The sequence below is a fragment of the Symsagittifera roscoffensis genome, chromosome 3 (genome assembly GCF_963678635.1).
Source record: "Symsagittifera roscoffensis chromosome 3, txSymRosc1.1, whole genome shotgun sequence".
Taxonomy (NCBI): domain Eukaryota; kingdom Metazoa; phylum Xenacoelomorpha; order Acoela; family Convolutidae; genus Symsagittifera; species Symsagittifera roscoffensis.
In genome coordinates this window covers 12,833,003-12,855,144 of record NC_087064.1, presented here as the reverse complement: position 1 = coordinate 12,855,144, position 22,142 = coordinate 12,833,003, and the positions used below count along the sequence as shown (strand labels likewise).

The window sequence follows — 22,142 nt, the reverse complement described above, 5'->3', positions numbered from 1 at the left end:
CTTCTATGATTTTCAGTTCTTGATAATGTTAACCCCATTTGGAAAAATAAGAACAAAACACTTTTTTCCGTTGAGAAATCTAGAAACTGATGTCAATTTTTGAGGAAAATATGATTCTGCGCGCCACTTGCAGTTTTCTCAATGTGGGTTGTAATTTATCATCCGTTTAGCAATTACACTGAAGGCAACTTACCCGGAAAACAGAAGTCAAACCTCGAAAAAAAGTAATTTTCAAGTGAAAAAAAAACAACACGACCGAGATAAGTTTCTTCAGTTCGTTCATTAACATTTAATCAGGAAAAAATTTAAGAGAAAAAAAGTTTCATCAGAGCTAAGTCGCATCGGAAAACATGCATCGCATAGAAAACGGTGTAGATAACTGTACGTTTTCTTGGTCTGCTTTCCAATCGAAAATTTTTCTAGATCAATTTTTTTCAATTACACGGTTGCACGTTTATATTATTGGTTTAGTGCCAGTATATGCCAACAACATTCCTTCCATCAAAACTTGTCAATGAACTGTCTCAATTCCTCTCCGTCTCTTTTTATCTGGGTTTCCCTTATGGACACAGTTTCTTTGTTTTGCTCAAATCGTCTCCTGAACATTTCCAGTTTGTAATTCTTTACCATTCTTTCTGCCGGTGCTAGTTGATTCAGTTTGTAGAAGGGACTAGTGCATGCTGCTAGTACTCTTGAGAGCGAAAAAGACTTCATGCCTCCGCTCCATTCACAGATTTTCTCGAAGTTATCCTGCCAAAATAGACAGTTGTAAGCTTGCAGATTACTTCTAGGACAAGCTCAAAAAATGATTAATGGGTAATTAACAAAATTCCGATGGAAAATTAAATCCATTTTTAAACTAAGTGAACCTCATTATTCCAGGCAATAACAATTTAGTTATTGGAGAGCGTTATTCTCCTTCCATTGACTATATGCAGTTGAAAAGCGATCTTCAAAATTTGAAAGGCCCAGTTTCCGGAATAGTGATCGGGGTTTTAAGACAGTTTCCAAAAACCTTTGATGGCTGATTAAACGTTTCAAAATTGTCTTCATCAACGAGTCATTGCACAAAAAGGAGCAGCGCTTCGCACTATTTCAGGTACAAAAAGAGAAACAGAAAAATTGCCCGGACACAAACATTATAGACAGATGAGGTTCAGACTGTTAACTCTACCAATTCGGCACCCAATGATATACAAACTTTGCAACTACGTTGCAACCGAACATTTTCTTACCGCGCAGTATTTAATCAAGAAATCTCCTAGTTGGTATGAGTAGGCGAAACCACGGAAAAAGGAGACTTGGTTGCTTTCTATCTGACAGCTAGGAGACATTACAAACTCAATCGACTTCTTCGCCAGTTCTTCGGTTTGCATACATCCCAGTGCCACTGCAACGCTCTTGCGCTCATCCGCCGAAGAAGCCTGATCATAAAGTTCAATAAGTGCATCCAGATCTTCTACGCTAGTTGTGTTAATAGCCACAGTTTTTAGAACGGTTTCCCTCAATTGAACCGGGATCGATTCTCCGAGCGTGACCTTCTTCGTGAAAAGTTTTCTGCACTCATCTACTGTCTCTGGGTGCCCAATACTTCCCAACTCATTCAGAATCATCGTGCAAAGCAAGCCGGCCAAATGCGAGTTCTTACTAGAAACAAGCAGTTTGAATTGGACAGTTCGGTTTCTGTAGTTTATATCAAAGTTGATCAATCTGCGATCGAAAATCAAAAATAGAAAACGTATCGTAATGCATCATTTTCGAAACTTAATCTCAACATTTTTAAAGAAATCATCGAGATACGTACTTCTTGGTCATTTCTTCGAATCCGCATTTGGTTATTATATTCTCCAAAATTCCCAATTTGAATTTCTTCAACTTTTCCTGGTCGCAGCCAGACCCGTAGAAGAAGCCACTCAAAGATTTGAACACAGCTATCACACAATGCCATATAAGGTAATGGCTATCTTGCTTAAACACACATAAGAACTCCAGCAAATCTGTGACAGGAATTTCCCCCGAGGTAGCGAGGCGCAGCATTTCGAACAATACACAGGCACGACTTTCGGCTGATAAGATTTCTCCATTGGGAGATTGTACAATAGCGTCTTTCAAGAGATTGATGTTCTCTTTAGGGTACTTGATGAGGTACATGCCCACAAAGCCAGGGTTGAAGTGAAACCAATCGGATTCCCTAGAAAAGAAACTGCCCACTAAGAACTGATGCGGGATGAAATGCATAATTTTCAAAAACTAGACTTCACCAAAAATCTTAGTGGTTTCTCTACTAAATTAAAAGATTAGCCGCTTATGCAGAGGAGATATCTACTACCCGTTCTTTCAATTAAACTCAATGTCAAATTAGGTAGGCTAGTTCTAAAGAAACGTTGTAAAATTCGAAAAATGGACTTTTCCTAAGGCTATGTCTACTGGCTCTGATTCTGATCCGCTGAGCCACTTCTTTAGCAATGTTTTTTCGATAGAATCTCAGATTTGGCAGTTTAGTTTTCAAGAGAAAAAATTATCAGAAAATGCGAAAACGGAAATTGAATCTTTTCAGAAATTGGACCGTTTCCTTGAAAAAAAAAACAATTTTCTTGTAAAAAACCAAAGAGTCGCCATTCAACAAAAACGTTTCGTTAAACAGTCGAGGGAAAATTGACTGAATAAAAAACAACACCCCAAGCATAAACATTCCGCACTTTCTTCGAAATTCGGGGCCTTAATCATTATTAATCGCTCGATGTGTTGTACTGTGCGCATTGCCTTATTTGTAATTGTACGCAACTCGGTTGAAAGAAGCAAACTCAACTTCTAATTTAGTTGATTCTTACCCGACGCCTTCAACTTCAACTATCTCCATCTTTTCCTTCATTACAAATGTTGCAACTTTTTTATCCGGACTACTTTTGGTGATGACTGATATTGGAATGTTCCACAAAGTTTTTAGTTCGTCTTCACTTCCAGCGTCCAAATGGCGTTTCTGAGTAAGTTTGAACTGTCTCTTAGTTGGAGAGAGTTGAACCATTTCTTCAATTGTCACAACAGGGAAGCCAGTTTTTCTGGTCCAAGATTGCATCATAGATTTCAAATCCAGACCCGCAGCTTCTCTGTCAAAGAAAACCAAAAATTGACCCCTAGAATAGACAAAAAAACTCGCTGTTGAAAATTTATATTTAATTGCGGATTATGGTATACAATTTCGGTTACAACTTGCACCTCTGGTTCGCTCATCATTGAGTGCTATATCATATTAAAACCCTTTCAGTCGTGAGTTGAACAAAACTAAAAAAATTTCCCAGTGTCAAGAAAAAACTGGTTTGAAAATTTTGATTTTTTTGTTCGATTTTTTTTTGAATTTTTTTTTTGATTTTTTGTTTTATGACAGTCGAATATGCCTTATCTCTAGTTTTTCGTTCAGATCCTATTATCAAACCGCACTGAAAAAACGACACTTATTTTGAAAAAAATGGTGTATTTTTTAAGACTATGATCGAAACATTCTGTGCTACTTGTAACCGGCTATCCTTGGTTTTTAAATTGATTTTTGCGGCTATATTTATTACAGATTATATATTATACGGAATTGCAGAAAATTTCTAGCCAAATAACACCTTTAAAACTTCAAAAATTACCGATTTCCACGTTTATTTTCAAACTTCGAAATAAATAACTGCAGCTGGCTTCTAAATGTTTTGTTATTGATCAGTCTATCATGAGAGAAGCACTTTTCTATCTAACTGACCCAAGGAAGTTCCACAGGTCGATAGTAGTTGCATTCTTGTATGCGAAGTGATTTAAATAGTTGGTGAGACCCTGAGTGAACCTTTCTTTTCCGAGGAAGAAATAGAGCATTCTGTTGAGCGAACAGCCCTTATCGTAACTAATGGTGTCAAAGACGTCGTCCACCTATCAAATAATCACAGAACTTATCTTATAATCTTTATCTCATCATAAGCAAAAACTTAACACCAAGGCGAAGCAGCACTTCGCAAATACAACGGAAACATGTTACACTGCTAGTTTCGAACTCGGACATCCCGACCAGCAGTCACTTGCCTCAACGATGTAGCCAACTTAAACTAATTGTGCAACTCAATCGAATATGGCGGAACGCGCCATCACCTTCAGGCTGAAGAAAATTCATCGCAAAAGCTAACTAATTTTCTGTCTTAAGAAATAGCGTCGTCGTATAACATTACTGCTATTATAACATTCGGCTCTTTTCCAGTTCCCCCCCTTTCAAATTCGATTTTGAAAAGTCTATTTAACTTTGTCACAATGCAATGAAATATGGCGTGGTGAACAAATCGACAATTCTGAACAGATTTTTTCTTCATACTTTACAGCGTAACATCACGCATTTAGCCGTAATAACACGTAAAACAAATAAAAAACTCGCTATTTTGAAAGGGGGGACTGGAAAAGAGCCTAACATTCATACCATTAAGCTATTAAGTCGAAAAAAACATTCAGTGATTTCCTACCACCGAATCTACTGAACGCTTTATTGAACGCTGGCGAGCGCAGTCTTATAAGATCAGTCAAATTTGTTCCATTCTATATTTTTGCACACTTTTTTTACATTTTTTTTTTAGAAAACCACTGGGACAATTTTTTGCAATTTTTTGATGTTCAAATCACGACTGAAAGGGTTATAATATGATATATCACTCGACTTATTTCGATTATTATTTGTGGTGTCTGAACTGAAACACACCCGAATACAAAGTCTCTCCCTATTTTCAAAGGTCGGAACAACAACATAAATGCAGTGTCATGCACATTCATTTTCATTGGGGAGACAGAGATTGCATTTGTGGAACATTTTGTCGCCTTCACAAAACGCATCTATTTGTATTTATCGATTGTCCAAGCATCGTAATGACCTGAACTCGAACTATCATTCATTTTTTGAAGCACGAACCCGAAAACTATCCTGCACTTGAATTCTTCACGATTCTCACTGTGTATATTGGCGTCCAAAGTGGTTTCAGAAAAGCTCATTCGATTGACAAAAAGGCAAAGCGATACTTCGCTCCACTCGTGATACAACAATTAATCAAAGCAGATCAAAAAGTAAAAAGCAAATTCGGAGGAACGAGCGATAGTAAATCTAAATGGAAACATATAATTGAAAACTTGACTACTATTCTTCTGAGTAATGAGGTCCAACTTAAGGAATTATTTAATTTAAAAACAATTTTTTCTTCAAGTTCATCCGCTGAAGAAAATTTCGGAATAATTATAACAGATCCAACAGACAATTGGTAAAGAGTCAATGAACGCATAAAGAAACAAAAAGAACGCACAAAGAAACAAATTTCGAATTTCAACCAAAAAAATATATTTCAACCAAAAACTTTCAATTCCAAGAGCAATAAAAATTGTAACTTTTTTGATACAATTAGGCCAACTTCAGAAAACTGGAGTATAAGGAAAAGTTTTTACTCCGATGGGAAATCTTAAAATTACAAATCGGTCACTTTTTGCGCCATTTCAGCTTTCATAATGGGAGAATGCATTTTGCCTCATTCATAAGTGCATTTATAAGAATGAATGCATTTCTTTTGTTATTAGAGCATTTTAAGACTTTTCGTGAAAAAAAAAACAAAACAAACAAGACTGCTCGTATCAGGGCGAAGCCCTGAATGTTCCGACTGCCTTTTAAAGCTTTATGGAGCAGTAATAACATTAAAAATTTCAATTTTTAGAAAAAAAAATGCATTTTATTTTTTTTACATCTAATTTTTTTTAAATAAAAATCATCCCCCCACAAGCCATATAAAGTACAAAAGGATAAATTTTGCTCCTTGTAACAAAACAATTATGGCAAATAAGCTTCTTTCAACCAATTTGCAACGATTTTAAGACGGATTAACTCTCCGCTTACGCGTTAATAGCGCGAAATATATCGCGCGTTAATTGTCCCAAATTGACCAAAATGGCAATCTTTAACCTCCATAACTTTATGAAAAATGATCACAGGTAAGCTATCTTTTCAAATTTGAGCTCAGGGCAACAGTACCTTTTGAATGATATAAAAAAATCCGTCAAAACGTCAAAAATGGCTAGTTAGAAATTTGTCTGAAGAAAAAAAAACGCAACCCGAGCACAAATATTCCGTTACTTTCGTATCGAAAGTCGGAACAATAAATCATCACGACCTATACGTCTGAGCTACTGTCATCCTTTGTTAAAAAAAACAGTTAGACAGGTCTCTTGGAGTCAACATACGTTTCGATCTGACAACACTGGTTACCCATATGAAAGCATCCTAAAAGAGGAAACTAATAACATTGAAACACAGCACCTTCCCCTAGACACGCAACTAGTCAACTAAAACAATATCATTAAAATTGTTTGAAAGCAAAACCCTTGATAATGGCTATAGCAACCCTATGCAACTTAAAGAGAGCGGTTAATACCAAGAAGAGCAAAAGTGGACAGTTGCAATGAAACAAGCACAAATTTTCCCACCACCGATTATTGGATTTTTTTTTTCATTTCTCATTGTTCTTCGAAGTATTTTCGTGAGACGAGTGCATTGTAAGAAATTCAGTATATCAAAAAATATATTGCAGAAATTGCACGACTGGATAGAAAGAGCTAAACTATGGTAAAAATCGATTAAACTAGGGCTTTGTTCCAGTTTCGCATCCTGTAAAATTATAGCACTAAGTTGTTATGAAAACTGTTCATTAGGAATATTGTTTGTTCAAAAAATTTGGAATCAGAACAAGGCTTGAAGCGGCTGAATATGATATATTCGATACTTCTCGATTCTTCCCTGAGGTGACTTATTTCGCGTGAAAAAAAACACCCTGGGCCAATGATGGTCGGAACAAAACCAAAACAACTGAGACGAAGGAGTACTCCTTTTAAAACAAATAATACTCAACGGTATTTTACCAGACGTTCAAGAACAAATATTGAGCTTTTCTTCTGAGATTCAATAAAGCCAGTAACCAAAAACAGAGCCAACAAACAGTTCGAAAGGAGTCAATGAATGCAAGGAAACAAAATAAAACCGACTTGTTTTCAGAAAAATTTCAACTTTCGAATTTCCCTTTAACCTCTTTGAATTTCTAGAACAATTTATGAACGCACTTTTTTTGATAAAAATTAACCCAATTTGAGAAAACTGGATCAATAAGTAAAATTTTATTTTGCTAGGAATCCTGGAAATTATATTCCATGTTCGAAACAAGAAATCGATCACATTTTTCGGGACCTTTACTATATTGGTATTCGATAGTGGAGCTTGCCTTCCTTTTTAACAAAAAAAATGAACTGAACTTAAAAAGATATCAAAAATCAAACCAAGAAAAATCAAATTTTAAGAATCTTTCATGAAAAAAAATCACCAAGACCTATATAGGAGTATTCACGACGTTCATGACTCTAAAAAAATGTGAATAATTTACCTCGCTCGGGTGTCCGATGTCAACTTCGACAGGGTGTGAGGTCCTGAGACTATCCAGTGTGAATGCAGACGAGAGGCGTCCACTTACAAACTGGGCCCACATATCGAAGTCAGGTCGGATCAAGTCAGGTACCAGTTGTTGCAGGAACGACGCAAACCCTACCAAACATTGGTCTTTATTTTTAGTTAACCAGCGAGAAGCCTGATCCAAAAGTTTATTTTATCGGAAACCAGCCTACTTACATGTGTGCCGCTTAGCATACAGCTATTAGCGCAATAAGAATTCAGTTAGTTTTCTCACATTTGCAAGTAAAACTCATCAAATAGCAATTATTTTAAATACGCATGCTAAGCAAAACTCATGTAAATCGCTACGCCCTAACTATTTCAGTTTAACGGAGTTATGGCTAACTTACAAGAGCTGAACTCAAAAATTGTAGCGCACGTTAAAGTTGAATCAGCAATCAAACGATTTTCTTGGCACCATTACTACCAATGCTACTACCAAATCGACGTTTGTGGTATTTTTAAACTAGTTCATAATGCTGCGCATATTTCGATAGAATCAAACACAACACAAAAAAATGAACCCTACGTTTCTTGTCGTACAAAGCCTCAATACATTCCGAAAGCCTAATATTTTATAAAAACCCTCAAATATTCCAGAAAAAATATTCCAGCAGAAATATTCCAGACATTTTTTCACTCTAACTAATTCAAAAAATATAAATTAGCGTTCTTCCTTCTTTCAATTATATTTTGCCGAATTTCAAAACTAATTGAGGAAACAGATGGTGAAAACAAGCCTCCGAAGGGATCTGCAACCCAGTTTCAGTAGATATCAGAGCCCGTGCCCGCAAGGGCTCTACAAAAGCCTTCCTACGACGAGAAGTCAAGAGATCGGTCCGAAAGGACAGAAAGGCGTTCTACGACGGACTGGCTAAACAGATGACCCACGCGGATAACACCGGTGACACACGAACGGTGCACTCAATTGCTAAGCAACTTTCCAGTAAACCCAGTGGGCTCAGCGAGAATATCAACGACCCACATGGGCAGCTCGTGACGGACGCTAACGAGAGGATGGAAACCTGGGCAATGCATTTCGAATAAGTGCTCAACAGACCCTCACCAGCGGAAACTCGCATGGAAATGTGCACGGCTAAACCCTTCTCTAGCGTACACACGGCACCGGCCTGCACGCAAGAAATCCGCGATGCAATAGACAAACTGAAAGCAAACAAAGACGGAGGAATTGACAATATCCCCCAGAACTTTTCAAAGAAGGCGGACCCCCACTGCTCGAGAAGCTCACCGAATTGATAAAGACCATCTGGACTAAGCGCGAGATCCCAGCAGAGTGGAAAACAGCTGTGATCACGCCCATCTTCAAAAAAGGCGACCGAGCTAACTGTTCTAACTACAGGGGAATTTCGCTATTCTTGATTGCATTCAAAATTCTCCAAGCAGTAGTTAAGAACAGACTCGAACCGGCTTACGAGTCTCACGTCAGGATAAACCAAGCCGGCTTCAAGAAGAAAAAAGGTTGCAAGGACCAAATCTTCGCCATCAGACAAATCGTAGAACGGCGAGAGGAAATCAAACGCTGCACCAACCTCATCTTCATTGATTTCAAAGCGGCCTTCGATAGCGTAGATCGGAACTGCATTTGACGAATATGCTCAAACCTTGTCCTCCCTGAGAATCTAGTTGAACTGCTCAGAGCCGCGTATTCAGAGACGTATAGCCAAGTTCACGCTTACAACTCCCTTTCCAAGAGTTTCAAAATACATAGTGGAGTCAGACAAGGCTCGATTCTATCTCCTTTCCTTTTTAACCTCACTATAGACTGGATCATGAACGAAACGCTGAAAACGAAAGACTCTAGATGACACGTCAGTCGCAGATCTCGATTTTGCAGACGATATCTGCCTCCTTGAGGATAACTGCCCAGACGCGCAAAGACTGCTAACAAAAATCACCGAGAAGGCAGCACTCATTGGGCTCCAGATTACTGTCAGCAAGACAAAGTTTTGTTCACAAGACCCATCCCAGACGTTTCAAGTCTACGGTGAGGTCATCGAATTGGTGGAGAACTTCGAGTATCTTGGCAGCAAAATCCAACTTGATGGAAACATCTCCCCGGAGATTAAATCAAGGATTGGGAAAGCAGCTGGCAGCTTCAAAAACATGAAGAACGTCTGGAACGCCAAGAAGATCCACTAACCACTAAAATAAACCCGTACATGGCCTGCGTACGGAGCGTCTTCCTCTACGGTTGCAAAAGCTGGCCAACCAAACAGTCGGATCTAAAATCCATCCATCATTCGAGAACACACGCCTACGACACATCTTGCACAGAAGAACGACTACTACCCCCAAGGTGGAACTGTTGAACACAGCTAGGCTGACACCCCTGGCCAAAACTATACAAGCTCGAAGGTTGAAGTGGCTGGGGCATGTGCTCCGCATGGACCAAAAAGGAATCCCCAATGCAGCTTTAGAATTCGAGCAAGCAGACAACTGGCGAAGGCCACCCGGCGGTGTGAAGCCGACTTGGCGAAAGATCATCGGAGACGAACTCTCAAAGGACATCAAACCCCCCCCCCCCCCGCATGACACAAGAAGTGGGAAAAGGAATGGTTCGAAATCAGCAAAGAAGCCGCAAGCGACAAAGGCCAATGGAGAGGCCTTGTTCGAGACATCATGGCGGGCAATGGGCAATGATGCCTGCAAACGCCCACTTGGACTTGGAGTAGGGAGCGGTGGTAAAGTGGTTACGTCTCCGCCTCTCAATCGAAAGGTCGGATGTACGAGGCGCACCATGAGCCGTGCTCGTTGCTTGCGGGTGAGGCAACATTACCCAGCCCAGAAAAACAACGAAAAAAATGGTATGTAGTTCTTAAGCAGGGGCGCAACAGCAGTTCGCCGTATTGCGCTGTACAGCTCGTATGTTGGTCCTTTCTCTCGTGGATTAATGGTGTTAAAAAGTGAATGATATTACTAGAGACGTGAATCGTCGAATCGAAAGAGTTGTTTTTTGGCGGGAAAAAGTGCAAAAACAAGTTTTGAAATTAAGGATCTTGAATTGCCGCAATCAAATATCGACAACAGGCTGCGAACACAGAAAACATTTCCAGGCAAAGACAGTTCTTTTGTCGTATCTATCTTTTGATGTGAGGGCGTTACTGGCTGCCACTAGAGATTTTTCACGACAAAGCTGAATTTTGGCCATTCTTGTGCCGAAACTAAAGCTTGTGCCGCAAGTATACGGGGAATTACGGAGTAAACATACCAACTATCATATGCACGCTCGTGTATTTCGATGAGAAGCACTCTTTTTACACAGAGAAAAAGCTTCGCTTCGCAAACACTACCGATAACACGACAAAAATCAGCTCTATGAAGTGACTTCGAATTAGTAAAAATTCGGTTACGTCTTGGATTCGATCTGAAACCTGAAGATTATGAGTCTCACGCACTAACCACTCAGCCACGGACGCTTAATAAATAGCAAACCTGTTTACGGTAAAACAAGACAATTGTTTGCGTACAAAGTTTTGCTCGGAGTAAGAGATGACAAACCTTGAAAAATAGATCAAACTACAATGATTCTTCAGACACAATTCACGGTTGCTTTTCGGTATATACAAATATCGACATTATTTCTTCACAGAGGCGAAGCTGCGCCTTGCTAACACCAGCATAAAACGGCAAAATTGCTAACACCAGCAAAACACCAGCAAAAAACGGCTCAATAAGCAAAAAAAATAGCCAGCAGACTATTGGAAAAGAGTCAATGAGCTCAAATGAATAGAAAACAATACTGTCTGGTTTTTTCTCAAAAAAAATCTCAACTTTCGAAATTCCAAGAATGCAAAATGTAAATTCCACTCACTAAACCATGCAATGGCGACATACCTTCGTTCAGCCATATTTCGGTCCACCACTGCATAGTGACTAAGTTTCCGAACCATTGATGAGATAGCTCGTGGGCAATTATTTCATGCACTATCTGCAAGTAATCATTGGGCGTCCCTTTAGGATTCACAAGGAGAACAGAACTTCTGTATGTCACCATGCCCCAGTTCTCCATCGCCCCAAACTGAACATAAGAAATAACTATCACTGAAAGAGAAAATTTCTGCCACTCAAGTCCCCATCCTGCCAGGTTATGAAATGCGATAACATCAATACAACCATTGTTTATTATAACTTGAAAATGACAAAAATAAGATTAAATTGAAAGTTCGACCCTATACAAAAGTTAACAAAAAGAGCAAAGCTTTGCATTCATAGTTTTGAGTGCCAATTAGTCAAAAACCCTTGATAAACTGAGCAACTAAAAAACAAACCCAGGAAGAATTCTTCAAAATGACATACGTCTAATCTCTGAACAGCTAAATTGTCGCACTTGGCCAGGGGGTACTTAATGTTGAAGAAGTCAGTCAGAATCTCCAGCGACTTCACAGACAGTTCCAACGGCACCTCACTTTCCGCCTGGGCTCTTCATCCTTTACCATATGCTCCACAAGACTTTCACTTCAGTTGCACTTTGCGCTTCCTTTAGGATAAGATCAATCTCTTCAGAATACCAGAAAGAAGGCAAAAGAACCATATGATGTAATTTATCGAATTTATGAGATCGAATTTATCAATTGAAAATCTTAACGCTGTCAACATCATTAAAATTATTGTAAATTAACACAACTTTGCATCGTGATATGACAATAAGTATTGGTGCAATTGAAAACGATGAAGAGCCTTGACCTGTCTGCCTTGGTCCGCATATACTCTGTGTAATACTCCGTTTTTATCTTTTCTTTCCACGAAGTCGAAACGCCCCACACTGAAGCCCACGAGGTAGGTTGACATCAATGGAGTACGTGCAAACTTCACGACCTGCAGAAAGAAACCTCACTTAGGTAGTCGAAGTCGGTCGACAGTTTAGCTGAGCCACTATAAAGTATCACAAAAGACAAACTTACCTAAAGCTTATTTTCCCTTAATGATACAGCACCTGTCGAAATATTTAAATCAGGGGCGGATTTAGGGGGGGCGGGGTTTGGGGGGGCGGACGCCCCCTTCCCTCAGGGATTCGACCCCCGCCGACCCAAAGGGTCCCCCTTTGATACTTTTTCAGAAATCCCTTTTTGGCCGACCGACCCTAAAATTTTTCTAAAGGCGCCTTCGGCGCCAATATATACTAACTTTGAGGGGGAGCGCGCGCCAAAAAAACGCTTTTTTTGTCAAAATTTTTCAAAAAGTGCCCAAAAAAATGGCTTTTTTGACTGTTTTTTCAAAAATTTGCCTGCCGCGCAGAAAACTTTGCCAAAATCGGGGCAAAACAGTGCTTTGGGAGAGCTCGAAAAATCAATTTGGTCGACCTAAAAAAAAAAAAGGTCAAAATTTTGGAAAATTTTTTGAAAATCCGCCCCCCCCCCCTCGAGAAAATCCTAGATCCGCCCCTGATTTAAATATAAACAATTATCTTCTGTTGTTGTGCAAATGGCAAGAAATTTTTTGACCATGCTCAATTTTACGATAGTTTTTTTCAAATGCATTAAATTTTCTTTCAAACCATCTGGTTGTTGTTTTTTATCTAGTACGCGGAGAATATATATTGATTAATCAGCCATAGGGATAAGTTTAAAACGGAGAAACAATGTAAAAATTGAAGAATCATTCGATTTGCCGCCTGAAGTTGGTCTAGAAACAGAAAGGCGTACCAGTTGTTCTCAATACTGAGAATAATTTTTTTTTATAATCCGATTCACGACTGAGAGGTCTTTATGATACCAAATTTGAGTCCCTACGATTATTTTTGAGGTAAAGAATATCTTCATTAAGTTTTCAATGTCATTATTGAAATAAGGTCAAGAAAAGCCGGTTGCTGCACAATTAGCACAGAGGGTTCAAACCACGAGTTTTTTGCAAAAAATACACACAAAAGTGTAGCAAGCCTCGCAACACTTGGGATATAACAAAAGATGAAATTTAGGCGAGTTGAAAGAAAATAAGACGAGTAAAAGCCACAAAACCTGAAGGTTTCAAAAATATATCAAAAAGCATCTACCACAATTTTCATACGTTGGTCTCAACGTTCACCGATAGAACCTTGATCGTGAAAGTAAAGTTGAGAGATTAAGCAAAATTGGAAAAGCTAGAACCACAAAAATTTTCATATGTTAGTCTCAAAACCTATTAAATAAAGTTCATTTGGAGAAAAATATGCCAAGTCAGACAAGGCATTCAATTACTAAACCAGCGTCGTAAACCATTACGAAGCGGTTACAAAGTCGACTTGAACTGAGAACCGTTGAGCCCAAACACAACTAAAAACCTCGAAAAATATTTTAAGTCTCCCCATAAATTTAGAAAATAAACCCTATTTGCTCTTGCAGCACTTTGATAATGGATATTGTTAGAAACCACTAAGCTGAAAAAAATTACTCGAAAAAACTTTATCTGCGAAAATTTCAAATTTCATATCTTAGATAACGTTCCTAAACAGCCTTAACAAACATTGAGAATCAATGAACAAACGTAAATTAATGAGAAAAAAAAGTGTCGACACTCATTAAGCCGAAAACGAAATAGTAGCCATAAAAAAAAACAAGCTACAAAATTTTCCAAATCAAAACGTTTTAACCCTCCTGAAACAAGCAAAAACATTTTAAAACTCGTCCTTGAAACTACGCAACATAAAATGAACATTAGCGAACAACACGACCACAAGCGAACACTAGCGAGAACACGACAAAAAGCAGCTTAAAGTGCCATAAGAAAAGTAGAAATAAGCCTCGAATTAGAAAAACTTCGGCTAGGTCTCGGATTCGATCTGCGACCTAAAGATTATGAGTATCATGCACTAATAACTCAGCCACGCACGCTTAATACATCACAAACACTAGCCACAAATAAAGCACAGAGCAGTTCACAGCTAGATCGTGATTATAGTAGAAGTGCCACCAAATAACTGAACACTTTCCACTTCCTATTAACACTTTTATTTGCGACGAGTTAGCTTAGAAAAAATAGAAGGTTCGTACTAACACGCTACTCTGAACGCTAGTGTAATCAGCTGATAAAATATAAATACCGCACCCGTTTGAACAAAAAAATCAATTAAATTATTGAAAATCAGAGTAAGTAAATTACATCAGGGGCGGATTTAGGGGGGGGGGGGGACACTATTTTTTTGTCAAAATTTTTCAAAAAGTGCCCTAAAACGGCTTTTTTTGACTGTTTTTTCAAAAATTTGCCTGCAGCGCAGAAAACTTTGCCAAAATAGGGGCAAAACAGTGCTTTGGGAGAGCTCGAAAAATCAATTTGGTCGACCTAAAAAAAAAAGTCAAAATTTTGGAAAATTTTTTTGAAATTCCGCCCCCCCCCCTCGAGAAAATCCTAGATCCGCCCCTGAATTACATCCTACAGAACAACATTCAATTATAGTTAGAAAAACAGGGGCGTAGCTAAAGCTGGAAGCACCAGTTCGATATTTTTTAGAAAACGTTTTGTTGATGCGGGATGAAATGCAAATATTTCAAAAACCCAAAACCTTAGTTGTTTCTCTATTAAAATATAGTAAAAAAGTAATTAGGCGCTTTTGTAAGGGAGATACCGTCTACCCATTTCAGATTTGAGAGGTAATTTTCGAGAAAATGAAAATTCCAAAAAAAATTAACAGGCAAAGTCTAGCTCCTGATTACAAGTCATTTGCTCTCGCGAGCGAAATTATATCGAGTGATATATCAGACTGGTATTAAAATTCCAAAAAGAAATTCTCGTGTCGACAAAGTAGCGGCCGAGCTAAATTTGAAGTTATCTGTTAGATAATTTTGAGAATATGTTGTACTGTATGCGGGATTAAATGCGTAACTTTCTAAAAATCAAAGAAATTGCGTGTTACCCAAAACTATAGTAGTAGTCTCTCCTCTAAAATAAAGGACACGCCGCTTCTGTAAGAGACATTATTACTACCCGTTGTTTCAACTGAACTTAATGGCGGACCTGGCAGAGTAGTTTCCAAGAGAAATTGCACAGATTGCAAAACGGTGCATGTTTCAGAAATTATACTGTATCCAAAAATTAGTGAATCGCCACTTCTACAGGAAATATTATCGCAAATTCTTTGTTCGAATGAACTCTTTCCAGATTAGGCAGGGTAGTTTTTGATGAAAGCCAAAAAAAGGCCAAAAATAAAAACACATTTACTTTTAAGAAAGCTTTAATACTTTTCTGCAAAAATTACAGCGTAGCGGCTCATGCAGCGCAATAAACTAAAAACCTGTTATTTCGATTGAAATGTTAATCTTCAATAGTCAGGATATTTTTTTAAGAAAAGTCCAACAAAAATCATCCAGACGGCTTTCTCGATTGAAACCTTAACCTATGAACTTTCAGCCATAAAACGGTCAAGTTTCAAAAATTGGACGTTTCCTGAGGCAATATTTTTCAAAAACACAAGGGCGAAACTGCGCCATCTTCCTACGAGCTACATGTTGTTTTGATGAAATATTTAATATCAGATTTGAAAGTTTAAGTTTCGAGAAAAGTCAAAAAAATTTCCACTTATCGAGGGAGTATTCCAGAACCTGTGATCTCGACTGAACTTTTAATTTTTCGAAAATCGGTCAAAAATTGCTTTGTAAAATATTGCATTTTTATATCAAGAACAAAAATTTAAAGGAAATGATTAATGCTTAGAACTCTTTCCCAATCGCCAAAACGCCTGAGTTTTCTGCTTTTCAGACAAGTAGACGTTTCAGGGCTCTGTAGAGAGACAAAAACATTAATTGTCATGACAACTGTGCAGTTGCTAGATATTTTTTGCCGCTTTTAAATGCAATTTTTCAGTTCTTAGGAATATTAGAATGATAATGCGAACCTTAAAAAGCACAACTAATTACTTTTCTATTTTTGTTCCCAGGCAACGGTTCACTTGACACTTCGTGCATGTTGCTCAGTGCCGTTAGTTCCTTGTCCACGATGAGAGTAATGTCAAACTGCGCTTTGATAGCTGGCTCGTCCCAAGAGGGAAACGCCCTTCTGGCATCTGTAGCTTGGAATTGGGTCACTGTCTGAAATTTGCCTGGGTGGGAGGAGTCTTCTGTTCTGTTATGTGGTAAAAAAGTATGAAGGCAACAATGAAACCTCGATTCAGTTTGCCATAAAATATACTCAAACAATAATTACCGGTTGCTGCGCAACTAAAACCAAAGTAATCATTGCAAAGAAAATTCCAAAACATACTTTTCAGAAAATAGAAAAACACAATCTTTCTGTTGTTCTTATAGATACGGCACAAAATCGAGTTAATTATAAGCTACAAAATTAGTTAGTGAAAACAATGATTCAAAAAGAACAATTCATCAGATTGAGAGCATAATGCAAATTATTCTGCTGAAAATAGAACAGAAAATCTGAAAACTGCCCTTTTTTCAACCATTTTTCATGACACAGACCATGTCCCAAAAAATTGTCCCGCAGGAAGCTTATATCGAAGATGGCCTGAATCCTGCTCCGAGGGTCTACCCAAGCTTTCCAGATTTCTGAGACAGCTTTTTATAAATTTTAAGTGTCCTTTTAAGTCTCTGTTTTCAATCGTTTTTACTTTCCAGCCTTCATCAATTTTTTTGCTTGACTTCTAGCTCACATCAGTTGAAAAGACCGTCTTGAAAAAACCCTTTTTATTTCGATAACCTAATATCATCTTCAGAGCTGGGACATAGCAATTCTTATCTAAGGATGGGCTAATTCAATTGTTTTGAGACTAATAGGGGAAATCTAAGCTCAGCTTGAGAGCTAGGGAAAATTAACGGTGAAGATTGGGGACGATCTGACTGAAATGAGGATCTAACACTCTTGAATACAAGAAAAACAACTGAGATGATGATGATATTAAAATGCAAGTTTCTGCAAGACATAAAGCGCATTCGACTATAAAAATTAGCAGTTGAAATTAAGGAACATGCGGTCAATCCAAAAATCTAAAATTTCCAGCAAAGTTAAAAAACTATACGTATAATTGCCATGCATACGCACATATTTACCTGTAGTATCCTCGCAAGGTGCTATTGATACGTCCATTGTACTCGATTGCCAAATGAGCATCACCAAAGCTCAAACTCTCATCGAATGATACAGAAATCTGCAAAAAAAAAAAATGGTCTGTTCCAACAACAAGCCGTTACAGTGGATTTCCGCAAAATTTTACTATTTCTACTAGCTTTTTTGGTGAACTAGATTGAAAATTAGGATTATCTAGTCAAATTTACAACTCCAGATTACGAGGAGGCATTATAATAATTCGAACAGCCAAACTTAAAAAAATTTTTGGAGACATTTATTCCTCAAAACACCAACCCTCTCTTCATCCTTGATATAATTGACCGTGCCCTTCACAGTTTTCTTGCCCTGACTCAGCACGGCAGATGACACATCGAGGTCCAGTGAGTTCAACAGTACTTCCTTTGTTGGCTGAACAGATCATTGTTTAATTTATCCGAAAGAACATTTTGCTGACTACTTTTCAAAGAACTGACTTCCTAGGATTTTATTATATTTACACAAAGGCAAAGCGGCGCTTTGCATCCATAGCGATACAGACAAATGGTTACAAAATAAGCTGCGATCAATCACTTAAGGCTCAAGCTGTATCTCGAGAAATGAAAAAAATCAGTACTGTACCCTGATGGTCTCATGACTGCCTACTTCAAACAAAGCCAACAAACAGTTGGAAAAAAGTCAATGAACGCAAGGAAACAGAACAAAACTGACTGGTTCTATAAAAAAATTCAAATTGCTATCTAAAAAACTGTATGACACTACAGCTCTTAGAATTTCAAGAGCAATTTATGATTGAAGCATTTCTTGATAAAAACTAGTTGAAGAAAACTGGATCATTATAAAAAAAATTCTGCTGGGAAACGTGAAAATTAAAACCCACTTTCGAAACTAGAGGTCGATCACTTTTTGCGATATCTTTACACTTTTACTGTTTAGCGAAGCGTGCCGTTCTTTCAACAAATGAAATGTGCTGAACTTGAAAAAAAAAAAAATTCAAGCCGAGAAAAATCGAATATCAGCGTGAACAATGTTTATGACTTTTTACTAAAAAAAAATCACCAAGATCTATTTAAGAGTCTTCATTACGTTCATCGACTCTTAATACTTACGTCAGCAAAACTTAGACCAAACAAGGATAAGGATACGCGAAAATTATTGAAAAAAGAAAAAAAAACACAAAAAAAACTTTCGAATTTAGAAAAATATATGGTCAGAAAGCTTTTCGAATTTCATGAACAATTAATTATTGCAACTTTTTAAATAAAACAAACCCAATTTGAAAAAACAGGATCAATGGGTAAAATTATTATTCCACAAATTTTGCTGTTCAATGGTGGAGTTTGCTTTCCTTTTAACAAGAGCCTACAATAGTTTCAAGAAATTACACTAATCAATATTAAATTTACGGCGTCAAACGTACAATTCAAAAAAAAATCTGGTAACTCAGTCGTCAGAATTTGAGACCAAATTCATCTAGCTGAAAAAGCATCCAAAATAGGACCTATAACACAGAAAACTACAAGAAAAAATAAAAAACTATCTGGAATTTCCATGGAAAAAACGACGATCAAAAACCCATAAAACTGCTCTCTAACCTGCTCTAATTGAGAAGTATAAAATGGCAATAATCGAAACAAAAAAACGCTTTTAACTAAAACAAAAGGCCAAAAAGAAGTGAAAGCAGTGATGTATAGCAGGAAGGAGTGAAAGAGGTCAGATGTTTGTTAGAGCAGCTGTTTAAAGAAAAAGAAGCCCAGTTCTCATTTTCATGACACTTGCTAATCGCAAGATTAACCATTTTTGATGAATTGTGACATTTACTAATCGCAACAGTAACAGTTCATTTTTTGGTCGCCGTCGCCTGTTTTAATTGAAAATTAGGCAACACTTCTACGGCAAACATATTTTTACTTACATCATCAAAACACAACTTCCGACCACTCAAGGAGTGGAAAGATTACAAACTCAGATATATTTCTAATTGCGAGAAATTGGTATGAACAGTGATTGGAGATTTTTTGAACAAAGTTACTTACGGGATAAAAAACGAACATCAGATTGCAATACCCATGCCTATCGCAAGGGTAAAGTTGATTAATAGTTTAATCAGGGGCGGATTGGGGGGAGGGGGGAGGGGGCGGACGCCTTTTTTCATCAGGGATTTGACCCTTTGCCGACCCAAAGGGTCCCTCCCCCCTTTGTACTATTTTGATATATCCAATTTTGGCTGGCTGACACTGAAATTTTTCTAAGGGCGCCAAAATATACTAATTTTGAGAGGGGAGCGCGCGCTGAGAAAAAGCGATTTTTTGGTTACAATTTTCAAAAAAAGGCATCAAAACTCAGTATGGCCAAAACAGGGTATTTTTAGTGCTTTGGCAGAGCTCGGAAAATCAATTTAGTCGACTTAAAAAAAAGGTCGACAAATTTTAGGAAAATTTTTTGAAAATCCGCCCCCCTCGAGAAAATCCTAAATCCTCCCCCTGAGTTTAACGCTGTGGCGATGCAAAGCAGTTATGCATTGTTAACAAATTAATTAACCTGAACACACTTTTTATGCATGCTATAGACGGTAATATCACGCATTAGACCATAATAGCATGTAAAACGATGAAGGTATACGATTGCACTCACTATGTTTAGGTAGAAGAGAAAACGGTGAAAAGAGTTTGAAAAATGAAGAGTAACTCTACCTGTGAAACAGTAATATCCACTGTAAGTTTGCCTGTGAAGGTAAAACTCTCAAGGTCAGAGTCCACAGTCAGATCGTACACTTTAGGAACAACATAAGAGGGCAAAGGCTCAAACTTCATGTCTGGTGCGGTCAGAATTATCCTCAGCAGATAAGTTCAATCAAAACTGCTATATCAGTTCAAATCTAAATCTGAATAAAGCGATACAAAATAAAGCGCCAAACGTCAAAAAAATAATGTGTTTCTAACGAAAACTGAAAAATTTGAATGAGTTTCGAAGAAATCGTTGGCTAGAAAAATCAAGAAAAACTGACCTACATTTATTATAGAAATCAATTACCTGAAACAAAAGAAAGATTCGGGCTTAAATCCATCCAATTTTAAGCAATAGATGGAAACTATGAGATAAATTTCGGTCAAAAAATTGAGTTTCGAAAATTTCTAATGTACTCAAAAACTGTTCATTAAATCTTGCAGCGAAATAATTTGCATATCCAACTGAAACAATCGGGGATGAAAAAGCCCTGTACGCTATTTGCTATTGTATAAGATCAAAAAGAAAGAAAAAATTGAAAAACAAAACTTCAAAAAAATGAATGCCGAAATTACAAACAATTACCCTGCAAAAACTTGAAGAAACTGAAAAAATATCTGAGAGCCTAGAAAATAACCCAATTAACATCAGACTTATCAAATTTGACAGTTATACGAAAAGGTAAGAGAGCTAGCTGGATCACCACAAAAACTACAAAAAAGATGCCAGTAAAGGGAAAACACGAAGTATTTTCTTTTTTCAAAAATCTCAGGCGTACTCCACACTCCTGGATCCCGTGCAACACTTGCTGCCACATTCCTTTGTAATCAAAACAGTTGAGTCACATTTGCATAAAAAACAATTCTGGAAACATTTTTCGAAAAGTTTTTTGACATATTAAAACAATACGCTAAACCATCAACTTGAAACAGTTTCAAAAAATTGTTGAAACCAAGAACACACTGAACTAGTCCAAAACTAAAACTACTTCCACACACTTTAGGAACAGAAAAAAAAACCAGAAACCATACATCCAAAAACCACTAAACATTTGATGCAAAAATGTCTAACGGGAAATTTGAAAAAGCATGTATAAAATTTAGCTAACTATGAACTATATTTATCCTCAACATATGCTGCAATACAAACTTAGAATATAGCCAACAGACAGTTGGAAAAAAAGTCAATGGATGCAAGTTAACAAAACAAAAAAAAACAGGCCCTTAAAGCTCTTCGAATTTCTAGAAAAAATAATAATTGACTCGTTTTGTATATAATAAACCCAATTTGAGACAACTGGATCAATAGGGTAATTTATTGTTTCGCATCTGAAAATAAAATAGTTGGATAGAGGAGTGTGCCTTCCTTTTAACAAAGGAAATGAACTTAATTTGAAACAACTCAAAAAACAAGCCGCGAAAAATCAAATGTTAGCGAGAAAAAACTAAATTTAAGACTTTTACTGAAATTTTAACACTATTCCATTTTCCAAGTGAAAAGTCTATCACGTTTTCCATTACCTTTATATTTTCGCTTTTCGATATAGGAGTTTGCCTTCCTTCTAACAAATCAAATGAACTGAACCTAAGAAGAAACCAAAAGTCAAACCGCGAAAAGTAGTAGATTTGAGCATGAACAAATTTAAAGATTTTTCCTGAAATCAAAATCACGACCTAAAAAATTCCAAAATTGACTCTTAAAATGAAACAGAAAACAGAACTATGCTACTGAGGTTGTTAAAAAAGCACCAAACATTGCCAACAGACAGTAGAAAAAGACAACTAACGTAAGAAAACCGGAGAAAACGTTATTTTCGACTTTCGAATGAAAAACTATATGACCATAGAGAGCTTTGAATTTCAGGAACAACACATGATTGACACTATTTTGAACATAGCCAACTGAAAGTTGGAAAAGAGTA

At 37.3% G+C, this 22,142-nt stretch overlaps 1 protein-coding gene across 1 annotated transcript; it reads right to left on the bottom strand.

Annotated features, from left to right (window-relative positions):
- Positions 1–1,200: 1,200 nt before the first annotated feature.
- Positions 1,201–20,494, bottom strand: LOC134842149 (puromycin-sensitive aminopeptidase-like protein). The gene is made up of 12 exons (XM_063858356.1): positions 20,188–20,494; positions 17,792–17,905; positions 17,479–17,576; positions 16,336–16,540; positions 12,194–12,325; positions 11,807–11,923; positions 11,345–11,528; positions 7,425–7,582; positions 3,743–3,906; positions 2,832–3,107; positions 1,805–2,191; positions 1,201–1,647 (listed from the first exon to the last, which is right to left on the bottom strand). Exons 1-12 carry the CDS (start codon positions 20,305–20,307, stop codon positions 1,209–1,211), a joined length of 2,394 nt encoding a protein of 797 aa, XP_063714426.1. The 5' UTR covers positions 20,308–20,494; the 3' UTR covers positions 1,201–1,208.
- Between the last annotated feature and the right edge of the window lie 1,648 nt (positions 20,495–22,142).

Bases quoted from the DNA above. Each gene is read 5' to 3' on its own strand.
- LOC134842149 (XM_063858356.1), bottom strand. From the start codon at position 20,307: ATGAAGTTTGAGCCTTTGCCCTCTTATGTTGTTCCTAAAGTGTACGAT. The intron at 17,577-17,791 runs GTTGGTGTTTTG...TTTTTTTTGCAG, and splicing joins ATATCAAGGATGAAGAGAGG to ATTTCTGTATCATTCGATGA. The intron at 12,326-16,335 runs GTAATTAGTTGT...TTCTTTCTGCAG, and splicing joins CTGGGAACAAAAATAGAAAA to GTCGTGAAGTTTGCACGTAC.